General features: G+C 43.6%; 1 protein-coding gene across 1 annotated transcript; it reads left to right on the forward strand.

Annotated features, from left to right (window-relative positions):
* The first annotated feature begins 82 nt into the window (after window positions 1-82).
* On the forward strand, window positions 83-5,972 carry LOC123985398 (olfactory receptor 52N2-like). The gene is made up of 2 exons (XM_046072875.1): window positions 83-144; window positions 4,967-5,972. Exon 2 carries the CDS (start codon window positions 5,013-5,015, stop codon window positions 5,970-5,972), a length of 960 nt encoding a protein of 319 aa, XP_045928831.1. The 5' UTR covers window positions 83-144; window positions 4,967-5,012.
* The last annotated feature ends 7,236 nt before the right edge of the window (window positions 5,973-13,208 follow it).

Below are 13,208 nucleotides of genomic sequence, written 5' to 3' on the forward strand. Positions count from 1 at the left end.
AAAACAAGTGAAGCTGAACTGGGAACAAGTGGAATTATTTCACTCCATTGGCTAAATCTTTTGATTCCAGTGTGTTTTCAGTTTTCTCTTCGATGTGAAACCAAACACCCTGAGGAGAGGTGAGCCACATCCACTCTTTGTCAGGTTTGTTTGCTAGAATAATTCATGATATTGTTGTGCTGTTTTCCCCTGAAAGATATTTGCTGTTGACACATTTCAGCATTTCCATGCAGACAAACGTACTGTAAAAAAATGTTATTGCTGTATTTCTGGTAGACAGGATTCCTCAGTCTCCTCTGAAGTCATACGGCTCAAATGTTTCCACTAATGTAATGTTTTCGGTGGCTCCTCCTAATGTAATGTTTTTGCTACTCACTGTTAAAACATCAAAAGCTTCTAAAACTGACCTCCGAGTCAAAGTAAAGATTGAAAATGTTAAAACTAGCAGAAAGGTTTCATACTTCTGTCAGTTAAGACAAAGGCAGCCGAGCTTTAAGAATGCTGAGAAGTGAAAATGTTTCAGGTAGAAAGTGGCTACAGGCCTGTTACAGAAACCCCTTTTCTTTCTCACTGTGAAATGGTTTCTCTAGGCTTAAATTACAATTCAAAAACTTCCTGAGGTTTTTACAATATGTACAGCATACAGCACTCTCAGTAAAGAAACCCTAGAAATTAAATTCATATTGGGCAATAGAAGATAGTGTTTACTGTATGTAACAAGATGGAAAGTAACAGTACGGAGGTCAGGGTGGTGAATGCAAATGTAATTCTTCTGACTTCTTATCTTGTTTTTTTTCTTCTTAATTTACAAAGGACAATGCACATTAATCAACACCATAGTTAGACTTCAATGTAAATGTACCAGAGTAGAAAAATAAAAATATAAAAAGCTAATTTTCATCTGTTGTGGTTATAACTAATTAGTACTAACATCCTTAGTAGAGTGCTTCAACGAGTACTGCAAGAAAAATACATTAAATTATGATGCATAAGTACATACAGAAATGATAAAAAGTGTATATATATATGCATACATACACACACACACAATTTACATTTACTCATTTGACATTTTTATCCAAAGCAACTTACATTTGAGATGAAACAACATACAAGCATCAACAAAGCATCAAATACAGCACGAGATCAACAACTGACAATACATACTAGTAAGAGCAGCAATAAATACTAGTAAGAGCTCATAGCATATATCACATCAATGGGGTAAATACCTAGGGAAGGAAGTAAGAGTTAACAAGTGCAATCAATACAAGATATTGTAGGGGACAGAAGAAGAAGAGAACAGGAAGTGCATGTTAGAGGTTAGGAGTTAGAGGTGTTATAAGAGGAAGTGTTCTCGGAAGAGACGAGTTTTCAGGCACTTCTTGAAGTCAGAGAGGGACGCCCCTCCTCTGATGGCGTGTGGTAGCTCGTTCCACCATCGTGGTGTCACAGATGAGAACAGCCGGGACTGGGATTGCTTTGTGTGAAGGGATGGCAGAGCCAGGCGACGTTCGTTGGAGGAGCGTAGTGGCTGAGAAGGAACGTAAGTTTGTATTATGGCGCTTAGGTAGATGGGTGCAGATCCATGAGTCACTCTGTATGAAAGCATTAGTGACTTGAATCTGATTCTGGAGGCCATAGGGAGCCAGTGGAGGTCACTCAGTAATGGAGTGACATGAGTCCTTTTGGGCCACATCAAAAAACAGATGTGCTGCTGTGTTCTGAATCTTCTGTAGGGGTTTCACCGCATGAGCTGGAAGACCTGCTAGGAGGGCATTGCAATAGTTGAGGCGAGAGATAACCATGGCCTGTACCAGAAGCTGGGTGGCGTACTGAGGTAGGGCCTGATTTTTTTGATGTTGTGTAGAGCGAAGTGGCACGACCGGGAGACAGCAGCAACATGGTCTGAAAAGGACAGCTGGTCATCAATCATGACACCGTCGTCTGGCTTGAAGGATAGGTAGAGTTGCGTATCGTCTGCATAGCAGTGGTAAGAGAGGCCATGCGGGCGAATGATCAGCCAGAGGGGGGGTGTAATCTGAGAAGAGAAGAGGCCCTAGCACTGAGCCTTGGGGCACCCCTGTGGAGAGGCAGTGGGAGGAGGATAATTGTCCTTGACACAAAACATTATAGGAACGCCCCGAGAGGTAGGATTCAAACCACTGCGAGTGCTTTACTAAGATGCCCATTGCTGAGAGTGCAGATAGCAGGACCCTGTGATTGACTGTGTCAAAGGCAGCTGATAGGTCAAGCAGGATAAGAACTGAGGATTGGGCTGCAGCTTTAGCTAACCTTTGGGCTTCTGTGACAGACAAAAGAGCAGTTTCAGTAGAGTGGGCATTCTTAAAACCAGACAGATATGGATCTAGGAGGTTATTTGAATACTGTTTGAATACTGCCCGTTCGATAGTTTTGGATAAAAATGGTAGAAGAGAAACTGGCTGATAGTTCTCAACTTGAGTTGTGGTCAAGTGAGGGCTTTTTGGGCAAGGGTGTAACCCGAGCCCTTTTGAAAGTCGGGAAGGTAGGAGATATGGCTTGGAGGAGATACATAGGAATTGGTTCCAGTGGGCATGTAGTGGGATGGCTATGGGTCAGGAGTTCTGATACCTCGCTCTCCGTGAGAGGAGTAAATGAGGAGAGTGAAGTGCCATTGACCTGGAAGGGTAGAGGAAAAGATGTAGTAGGACTGCTACATGTTAGCCTTGGTGTTGAGCCTTTTGCGCTACCACTGAATCAAAGTGAGTGGAAGACAGGTTGTGGAGGTTGCGGCGGTGTGAGACAAACAGTGCTGGAACAATGGGCTGTTCCTGTAGGCATACCGTGAGCTCAATTAAATAGTGGTCTGACATGTGTAGCGGTGTGACTGTTAGGCACTCGGTGGCACAGTTTCAGACAAGAACGAGGTCAAGCACCTTGCCATTGCTATGTGTGTCGGGGGGCTGAGAACCCGTTTTAGATCAAAGGACTGAATCAGAGGAATCACAGGAAGTCTGCTGAGTTTGATTTGTCTAAGTGAATGTTCATGTCACCGAGGACAAGTAACGGACAGTCATGCTTTGGGATTGAAGACAGCAGTGTGTCTAGCTCATCCAAGTTACCCACTTGTCTTAGTAGATGGTATATCAGACCTTTACCAGAGTGGACACCAAGACAGCATGATATTTGAAGGAGGCAGATTGGTTCGGGGGTAGCAGCTGTGTGAATTTCCATTTTTTGGAAACCTCCCGGGAAGTCGGGGGGTGTGGGTGAAAGAGTAATTGGTGGACAGCACAGGGGGGGTTAGCGGTGTTTTCTTGTTTGATCCAGGTCTCAGTGAGCACCAGTAGCCCAAGAGATAATGTGTTAGCATAAGTAGTGATGAAGTCAACTTTGTTGACTGGCAGTTCCATGACCCAACAGAGAAGTAGACAGATGTGGGTGGTGTCTGTTTTAAAGGCTGGAGGAGTGCCCTATTTCTGTGCCTAATGGCATGATACCTCATGCCTGCACCGGAACAGGAATATTATGGAAGCACATGTCCTGAGTGTAGTTGTAGCCGGCAGCTTTACGTGAGTAGGTGTGCTTAGGAAAGGAAAAGCTACTCTTGTAGGTGGCCTTGCTCAGTGGACTCGCTGGCCTTTACCCAAGTTGGTCTTCACACAAGGAGCCAACGCTTACGCTGACCCTTCAGTGGTAGGTTCCACTGAAATAGTATGAGTCTAATTACATATAGGTGTTGTGCATTAAGACTGATTGCACCCAGCTGAGATTGCCCTTACAAGACAAAAGGTTGGTTTCAGTGGGTGGGACACACACCCAGTTGTTTGAGCTCGCTCAGCCGGCCTTCAGATTCTAGTGGAATGCTCCCTAAAGTGCAAAGTGATATCACATCGAGAGTAAGAAAAACTTAATGCCACATATCATCAGTATAGTGCCAAAACAAGTACGGCAATAAAGATAAAATACAAGATGATACATAAATACATGACTAAATTGACAGAAGTACAGTACAGCCTATGTAAATTTTCATGCCGGAGACCAGAATTGTGCATGTATGTGCGTATGTGCCGTCATACACCTGCGATTATTGTTCTCATTTTCATTAACCATAACCATCATCTCTCCTGAACTTTTACCAAGTTTGCAGATATTGTAGAAAAGTGAGAATTAAAAAAATGAAGTAAGAAGCCTTTAATGTTTTAAATATGTTTTCTACATTTTACTTTGCTGATATAAACAGAGCAAGGAGCGATACAGAATTCGAGACACTCAAAACGGATCCCAATTTTAACCCAAAATCAGAACCCAACCTGATTTGTGAGGAAGTCTCGGAGGTCATAATATCAGTACTAACAGCAGCCACTGAGGCCTGTTAGGTGTGCCAATCAACTGAAAGTTAGATTGGATTTACACTGGACTGATGCCAGAAGCCCAGGTGTCCTCACAGTGCAGGACATTTAGATACATATTGTGTGAATGTTGTAACGAAACTATGGGTGGAGTACACAGTATTTAAAGAGCCTAAGCCTTACTTTGAATTATATTTTATAATTGTGTAAATAACCATGTGGTGAAATGATTTAAATATTTATACAAATATACAATATTAAATAAATTAACTGAATTATAAATTCACTGTGCACCAAAACCTAGAATAGGGCTCCTAGTTCACAATCCAGTTCATAAATAACTTTGGTGTAGTTGCTGTCTAATGGTAGCCCTTTTCTAAAAGTACCTGTCAGTCAATTTAAGAATGAAAGCAGGTTCCATTATTGCAGTTTAAACTTTGATAGCAGGGCTTCTCTTTAATTAATATTTGGATTACAGATCGCGCATTTCACAATTAAATTGTTGCATTGGTCGTCACAGCAAGAACCAAAATTTCTGAAGTGTTCTTGTGCAACTGGAACCCACATTACGGAAATTTAATGCACAGCTGTGGTGAAGAGAATTAACTATTCAAATCTTTGTCTCTTTTCAGGCTGGTAAAACTAAAACCCTGGGCAAGATTTTAGGAAGAGGGGAGGATGGAGCCGCTGAGGGAGAACGTCTCCTCACACAAATATTTTATCTTCGACGGCTTCAACGAACTCGGAGCGCTGAGGCCCGTCCTCTTCACCCCTTTCTTCTTCATGTTCGTTGTGTCGCTATTTGCCAACTCCCTGCTGTTGTATGTCATCATTACGCAGAAAAGCCTCCACTCACCGATGTACATCCTCATCGCTGCCATGGCAGGTGTGGACCTGAGCCTCCCGCTGTTCTTCGTCCCAAACATGCTGCTGAATTTCTTGTTTGACTGGAGAGGAATCTCTCTGGGCAGCTGCCTGGTTCAAATGTATTTTGTTCATCTGTTGGGAGCTTTGCAGTCTTCTCTGCTGCTGTGGATGGCACTGGACCGCTACTTTGCCATCTGCACGCCACTCTACTACCATGAACACATGGCGATACCGAGATTCCTCAAGTTTGTGATCCCACTTCTGATCAGAAATGTGTTCATAGTCTCTGTGGTAGTGAGTCTGGCAGGATCATTACCATTCTGCTTCAGAAACACAATAGATCACTGTTTCTGTGAGCACATGGCCTTGGTGGAGCTGGCCTGTGGAAGTACCGCCGTCAACAGTCTGGTGGGGTTGATCTCAGTGTTTGTCATCCCGGTAACTGACTTCATCATTATCACTTCCTCCTACATAGTTATATTCAGTTCTGTGCTAGGTGCTGGCAAGTCAAGTGTCAAAGCTCTCCACACCTGCGTCACCCACATTGTAGTCATGGCTGTCAGCCTGACCATCATACTTGTCGCTTTCCTGTCATATCGGATCAGAAACGGTCTCCCAGCAGCTGTTCGGGTTTTCTTCAGCATCATGTACTTGTTCTTTCCCAGCTGTTTTAACCCGATCATCTACGGCATCAGAACCACAGAGATACAACAACAAATCCTGAAGACTCTGACACGTTGTCACTTTGTCAAAATGGTTCCCCACACTTAAGAGATTGTTAATAAAAAGTTAAATGAAGTATCTCTACTCAATAAAACCTCATTCATGCCAGGACAAGAAAGATGTTTGTGAGACGTTAGGAACCACAAAAATAAAAATGGTCAAGACAGGATAAACTGAGTAACAAAGTCAGATTATGAGATTTTGACCTACGATCTCAAACATGTGATTTATCTCCTAATTGTGATCCACATGCAGTGGGCACTGGTACACATTATCAGTGATGTGAATTGAGCGGAGTGTTTCACTACTTCTAAAATCAGACGCCAATGCCCAGATGACTCAGGGTTTATTAGACCTCAACTTTTGCAGCTTCTGATGTTTGGCAGAGCAAGAGTCCAAGTCAAGTCTCAAGTCTCTAAGCTAGAGTCCAAGTCAAGTCTCAAGTCTCTGAGCAAGAGTCCAAGTTAAGTCTCAAGTCTCAAAGCTAGAGTCCAAGTCAAGTTTCAAATCTCGATGCTTGAGTCCAAGTCAAGATTCAAGTCACAAAGCTAGAGTCCAAGTCAAGTTTTAAGTCTCTGAGCTAGAGTCCAAGTCATTTCCTAGGTCACTTGTGGTTATAATGAATGTTGTATGTTGTACCTACTGCGTTCAATCCAGGCTGCTTAGAACACTGCATAGCTATAAGGGATTCTATAACTGTAACCTGTAACTGTAACAGAGCACAATGTAATGCGCAATGCAATTAATTACAGCTTATTAACTACTGTAAGTCAACACACCCCCAGACTCTCAAACCCAGTGTAACGTTATTACTAAATAAAACTGTAACATTACATGATCAACAATAAACCTGCAACCTGTTTGCAACGTTAATAATTAACGTGATGGCAGCCAGCCAATCACAGGTTTGGCAAGCAAACAAACGCTCACTCATCTTTTCATAATGAATGACAGTCAGAGTTAACCTCTCGTGAATCGTAGCTAAAGCAAGAAGCAAGCTAACATTAGATGGCCACTGCTGAGCTAAACAAGTTCACTAACCTCAGGTTACTAACCTATGTTGCGTTCTTCTTTGTTTGGGTCTTGCTGTATGAGGTTTTAAAACCAAAGTTTATGATGAATGGCCCAGCAGCTGCCGGTGTTTGTTGTCCTCTCTCACATGTGGCTAAAGCAGAGGGGAATAAAAGTAAGCTCATCAGACGTTTCCTAAAATTAAACACTTTTCACGAGTCCTGCACCTCGAGTCAGAGTCAAGTCTGGAGTCTTTAGAGGACGAGTCTCAAGTCGAGTCTGAAGTCACTGTGTGCTCGACTTAAGTACAACTTAACTGTGAACTCAGAATCAGGTTTTTTTAAAGGTATGTGTGCACATACAAGGAATTTGACTTTGGATTGTACATTGCTCACGATGTGCTTTCTCATCCAATACTACAATAACACTATAATAAAATCAGACACAGGCTACAGTGTAGAGAACACAAATATAGACACTAAAAACAGAAACAAAAACAACGTAGACATATTGACAGTTCGGTGAGCAGAGTGCTAAGGATGCAGGAGTAAAATTATTATTATCATTAATTATGTACATGTCGCAGGTGGATGTGATATACAGGTACACATACATGTACACGATGGAGCATAGTGCAAAGGATGTACATACAATATGACAATTTAACAATATGAACAGCACTGAAATAGAGAATGGTGAATAAAGTAAAACAATAAAGTAAACAGGTGGCTGAGTTATTGGGTTACTACACAGGAATTGTTCCTGACACTGTGAGTCAGGAATCAGCTGTTCATCAGAGTGCTGACTTGTGGGAGCTGGAACAGGTTGTGTTCGGGGTGAGATGGATCTGCAGTGATGTTTCCTGCCCGTTTCCTGACTCTAGAAATGTAGAAGTCCTGAATGGAGGCCAGGTTGGCACCAATGATCTTTTCTGCAGTCCTGACTGTCCATTGTAGTCTGCTCCTCTCCTTTTTGGTGGCAGGTCCAAACCAGACAGTGATGGAGGGGCAGAGGACAGACTTGATGATGGCTGTCTAGAAGTGGATCAGCAGGTCCTCAGGCTGGTTGAGCTTCCTGAGCTGATGCAGGAAGTACGTCCTCTGCTGGGCCTTCTTGATGATGGTGTCAGTGTTGGGCTCCCACTTCAGGTCCTGGGATATGGTGGAACCCAGAAACCTAAAGGATTCCACAGCAGACACTGTTGAGTATGGTGATGGGGGGCAGTGGGGGGGCTCCTCCTGAAGTCCACGATCATCTCCACAGCTGATCAACTTCCCGTCTGGAGGCCGACTCATCACCGTTGTGTTGTCAGCAAACTTCAGGAGTTTGACAGATGGGTCTCCTGAGGTGCAGTCGTTGGTGTAGAGGGAGAATAATAGCAGGGGGGAGAGCACACACCCCTGGGGGGCGCAGGTGCTAATAGTCCGAGTGCCAGGATGTGATGTTCCCCAGCCTTGCCTGCTGAATCCTGTCAGTCAGGAACTTTGTGGTTCACTGACAGGTGGAGGCTGGCACAGTGAGCTGGGTGAGTTTGGTGCTGGTTTGAAAGAGGGGTCAAGGAAGCCCTCTACACCCGGGTTGAGAGGCCGTTGTTCAACAGAGGAGTGGGTCTACGCCACTACTTATCCCCCACTTACAATGCTGTCCTTTCATTACTTCCCAGGAAACTGAATAAGCATTTCCTCTTGGCCTCAGTTGAAGATGCCAGTGATGGTCATTCAGACTTGGCCACGGGTGGTTCTAACGACCATAACAACTGTCCTTACAACAGCCAGGAGCACTAACGAACCAGCGCTATCGACGATCCTAGCTAACGATCCCAGAGGTTGTATAGCTGAGTTTCCCTACCAGTCAGTCAGAAATGAAGAAGTCTCTTGGATGAGGGACGAAACGTCTTCTAGTATCTTCAACCAAGTCCAGATGCCCTTGATCTCACCCTTCGTTGGATAACTATGACCTGGATGACTGCGAACTTTCATAGACTCATGAGACTTGATGCAATTCAAACATGGCGGCGTGCAGCTAAACAAACATTTCATTAAAACAAACATTCTGCCAATTTAAGCCAATTAACAAATACTAACAGTCAAATTGCTCTGGAGGACCTCGAACACGAGTGTTTGGAGGACCTTGAAGTTTAAATTGACCAGTGTTTTCACCGAGTGGTCATGGGGAAATCAAAGGGAAAGCGCACTGAAGACTCAACTGGAGCATCACCTGGAGCAGTCTTCTCACAAGGCGCAGATTTCACAGAAATCCTGGGTTCAATAGACAAGAAATTGTCTAGCCTTGATGCCCGATTATTTCTGGTGGAAGTATTTCAGAAAGAGTTTCAGGCTCTGCGGGAATCCCTTGAGTTCAGCCAGAAACAGGTTGTTGAGTTGGCGTCAGAAAACAAGGTCCTCAAAGGTTTGGTAAAATCCCTCACGGAGGAATGACGCGGCTCTCGGCAGAAAATAAAAACTTTAGAGAAGCGATATTCGATCTCCAGGCTCGTATTATGAAGGATAATCTGGTAATTTCGGGCATCCCGGAGCAGGCGTATGAAGACCCATAGGAGACCGTAAAAAGCTCCATTCAAAATCAGCTGAAGCACCCGGCCGAGACCGTGAAGAACATCGGCTTCCATCGGGTGCACCGCCTGGGAGGACGGCGACAGGAGAACCAGAGGCCCAGGCCCATCGTTGCGAAGTTTGAACACTTCAAGCAGAAGGAACTGGTTAAAGGCGCAGCAGGGAGCGGAGAGGAACCATCTTCTGCATAAATGACCAGTTTCCCCGGGAGATCCTGTACCAACGCCGAGTCCTGTTCCCGTTAAGAAAGAAGCTTATAGGAGATGGATCACGGGCTGTCATCGCGGTGGATAAACTTTACGTTGATGGCCAGCTGTTCCGCGACTGATGCGCCACTCCTTGGCTCTACTAAGAACCAAATCTAGCAACAGGTGAACTGTATCATTATGCGATAATTTTTTCTTCCATTCCCTCTCAGTTAATTACTCTGTGACATATTGCAGGTTAATAGTTTTAAAATACAGTGCAGGTCTCAACAGTATACTGTGGTTATCTGACTAGACTGTTCGATAATGTTGTGTATTTTCCTCTGTTTTTGTTTCACTGTTTCTTTCTTTTGTTAATGTTACTCTTTGTCCGCCATTTACACGTCGATCAGCTGCGCTATTTTCATAATGTTTAATACTTATGATAAATAGAAAAACACACTTCAATCATAATACCACTACTATAGATCCAGAGGGTTGATTTATTATTGTTAACATTTCTATTCAAAATACCTATTTATGCATCGCTAATATCTATGGCCCAATGTTGACGACCCCTCCTATCATGCTTTCTTCACCTCATTCTCTGCTCACTCAGACACAGCTCTTATAATAGGAGGGGACTTCAGATACTGAACCCCAAATTGCCCCTGGTGGCTGTTCCGCCACTGTATGAATGTGTGTGAATGTTGAATGTAGATGCAGATGTAAAATTTAAACTTGAATGTAGTGTAAAAGCGCTTTGAGTGGTCAAAAAGACTAGAAAGGTGCTATACAAATACAGAGCATTTGCATTTACATGAGAGGTAAAATAATCTCCTATTCATCATACAAAAAAAGACAGGAAGATCTTGTGAATTAGAACTAGAACAAAAAATGAAAACAGTAGAGACTGCCCTTGCTGCCTCCACACAGGAGCACATGGTGAATGAGAAAATTTGATTGAATGAAAATATTGATAAAAAGACCCAATTTCAGTTGCAAAGACTACAAATTCCTCCTTAAAGAACTCAGGTGGGAATATGACTCATAACCAAGAAGAAATCAACAATGCATTTAGAGATTTTTATAAAAAGTTATATACGTCACAAAACATCACCTATTTCAATGGCTTAATTCCATAAAGCTCTCTTACATATGCCAAATAATAAAGCCCCTGGGCCAGATGGTTTTCCGGCTGAATTCTGCAAGGAATTCTGGGAAATACTTGTGCCCACATTCTATAGTATGATAATGCAAATTAGGGGTACTTGCATGTTGCCTCCAACAATGAACTCTGCTAATATCAGCCTGCTCCTTAAACAAGACAAAGATCCTACACTCTGCCCAGTTATCGCCCAATATCACCTCTTAAAGATCTTAAAATCATCTGCAAAACCCTAACAAGAAGACTAGAGAAGGTCACTCCTGGTATAATACACCCCGACCAAACAGGATTTATTATGGGCAGGCACTCCACCAACAATACACGCAGGGTACTTAATGTAATAGACTATGCCGCTATTCATAACCTGAAACTACAGTTGGTTCTTTAGATAATCCTTATTTTATTTAGATAGACTTTAGGCTTTAGATGCAGAGAATTTGACAGAGTAAACTGGAAGATTCTATTCGCTACTTTACCTAAATTTGGATTTGGAAACTCTTTCATAGATTGGATTAAAATCTTAAATAGTTCCCCAAGAACTTCTGTCAGGACAAATGATCATACTTCTCCAAGTCTTCAGAGGGGTACCAAGCAGGGTTGCCCACTCTCTCCCTAGCTATGTGCCATTTTTATAGAACCGCTAGCAGCTGCTATCAGACAAAATAAAAATATTAAAGGAATTCAAACAGAAAATGTACACCACAAGATAAGCCTTCATGCAGATGTATTACTCTTCCTCCTAAACTTCTCTTTCTGAGACAATCACACTCATAGATAAATTCTCATTCATCTCAGATCACTCCATTACATTTACATTTATTCATTTAGCTGACGCTTTTATCCAAAGCCACTTACAATTGCTATACATGTCAGAGGTCGCACACCTCTGGAGCAATTATGGGTTAAGTGTCTTGCTCAGGGACACAATTGTGTGACCTGTTATGTGTGTTCGGCGCGCCGCCGCTGAGGAGGGGGTAGCCACGGTTGTTGGTGTCGGTGGGTGGTGGTTTTGGCTCGCGCTGGTGCCGGCTGGCATCTACCCTGTGCAGCGCGTTAGTTGGCTGTTGTGTGGCATTAGATTGGTAGCGGGGTGATGTTGGTTGGCTCACCCGTATGTCGCGATTAGCTTGGACTGGGCTGGTGTGCGGCTCTGTCCTGTGTGGATGCTGGGCATCCTGATAATGGTATTTTGGTTTTCTGAGGGGTTTGTTGGCTGGTTGTTTGAAGGGTTTGGGGACTGTGGAGATGGGGTTGACAGGGTGGGTTGGGGGTGCGGGCTGGTCCTTTTTGAGCGGATTGAGGTGTGTTTCCTCAGGATTTTGGTGCTCGGATTGGATGCTTGGTGGTTGTACGGGGATCCTGTGTGGGGAAGGATTGTGCTTTGGGGTGTGTCGGTGTTATGCAAAGAAGGTTAAAGTCAAGGGCAACTGGACTTGGTTGAAGATACTAGAAGACGATTCGTCCCTCATCCAAAGGACTTCTTCAGTTCTGACTGACTAGTAGGGAAATTAAGCTATTTAACCTCAGCTGGATCGTTTGCCAGGATCGTCGATACTGCTGGTTCGTAAGTGTTCCTGGCTGTTGTAATGACAGTCGTTATGGTCGTTAGATATGCTGGAGGCCAAGACTGAACGACCATCGTTGGCATCTTCACCTGAGGCCAATAGGTTACGTTTGTTGAGTTTCCTGGGAAGTGATGAAAGGACAGCATTGTAAGTGGGGGAGCGACAACCCTGTCCAGCCCTAGGATGGGTCCAGGGGGGCCCAGCCCGCCCAGAATCTGAGAAACCAAAGTCAAGCCACAGGCCCCCACACACCCCTGAGGCAGCTCAGCGCAGCCCTGACCGAACTTCACATATCTTATGCCACATAGCATGTATCTAACTATCAGATATGTTACCTGAGCAGTTCAGGTAGATGTTTGACTGCATAAGACCCATTCTGAACATCCTTTGTCCTGTTTAGTGTGTTCTATGGAGATTGTTATACTGTATGAGTTGCAGATAGGGATTTGTAATCATCCAGAAGTTTTGGTCTGGACTAAAGGATAGTTCTGTCTCGCACTTGCCTGAATTATGGATTTAAACTATTGATATTCAAAAAATCTATTATTGCTAATTCCATATTGTGCCACTAGATCCTGGAATAGAATAAAGTTACTGCCTTACATTACATGCTCTAGATGTCTTATCCCTTTATCATACCACAGTGGGGAATTCAGTGTTTTCTTATTTTCAGGGATGTGATTTTTCCGATTAATCCAGAATTCCGGATTTTCCGACCTGAAAATCTGACCCACGTGAATTATGCAGATCTGTAATAAAAAAAAGGGGGGGGGGGGGGGGGG

Source organism: Micropterus dolomieu, linkage group LG17 (assembly GCF_021292245.1).
Source record: "Micropterus dolomieu isolate WLL.071019.BEF.003 ecotype Adirondacks linkage group LG17, ASM2129224v1, whole genome shotgun sequence".
In the NCBI taxonomy this organism is placed as follows: Eukaryota; Metazoa; Chordata; class Actinopteri; order Centrarchiformes; family Centrarchidae; genus Micropterus; species Micropterus dolomieu.

Excerpts from the sequence above, each read along its gene's own strand:
- LOC123985398 (XM_046072875.1), top strand. The coding sequence starts at position 5,013 with ATGGAGCCGCTGAGGGAGAACGTCTCCTCACACAAATATTTTATCTTC.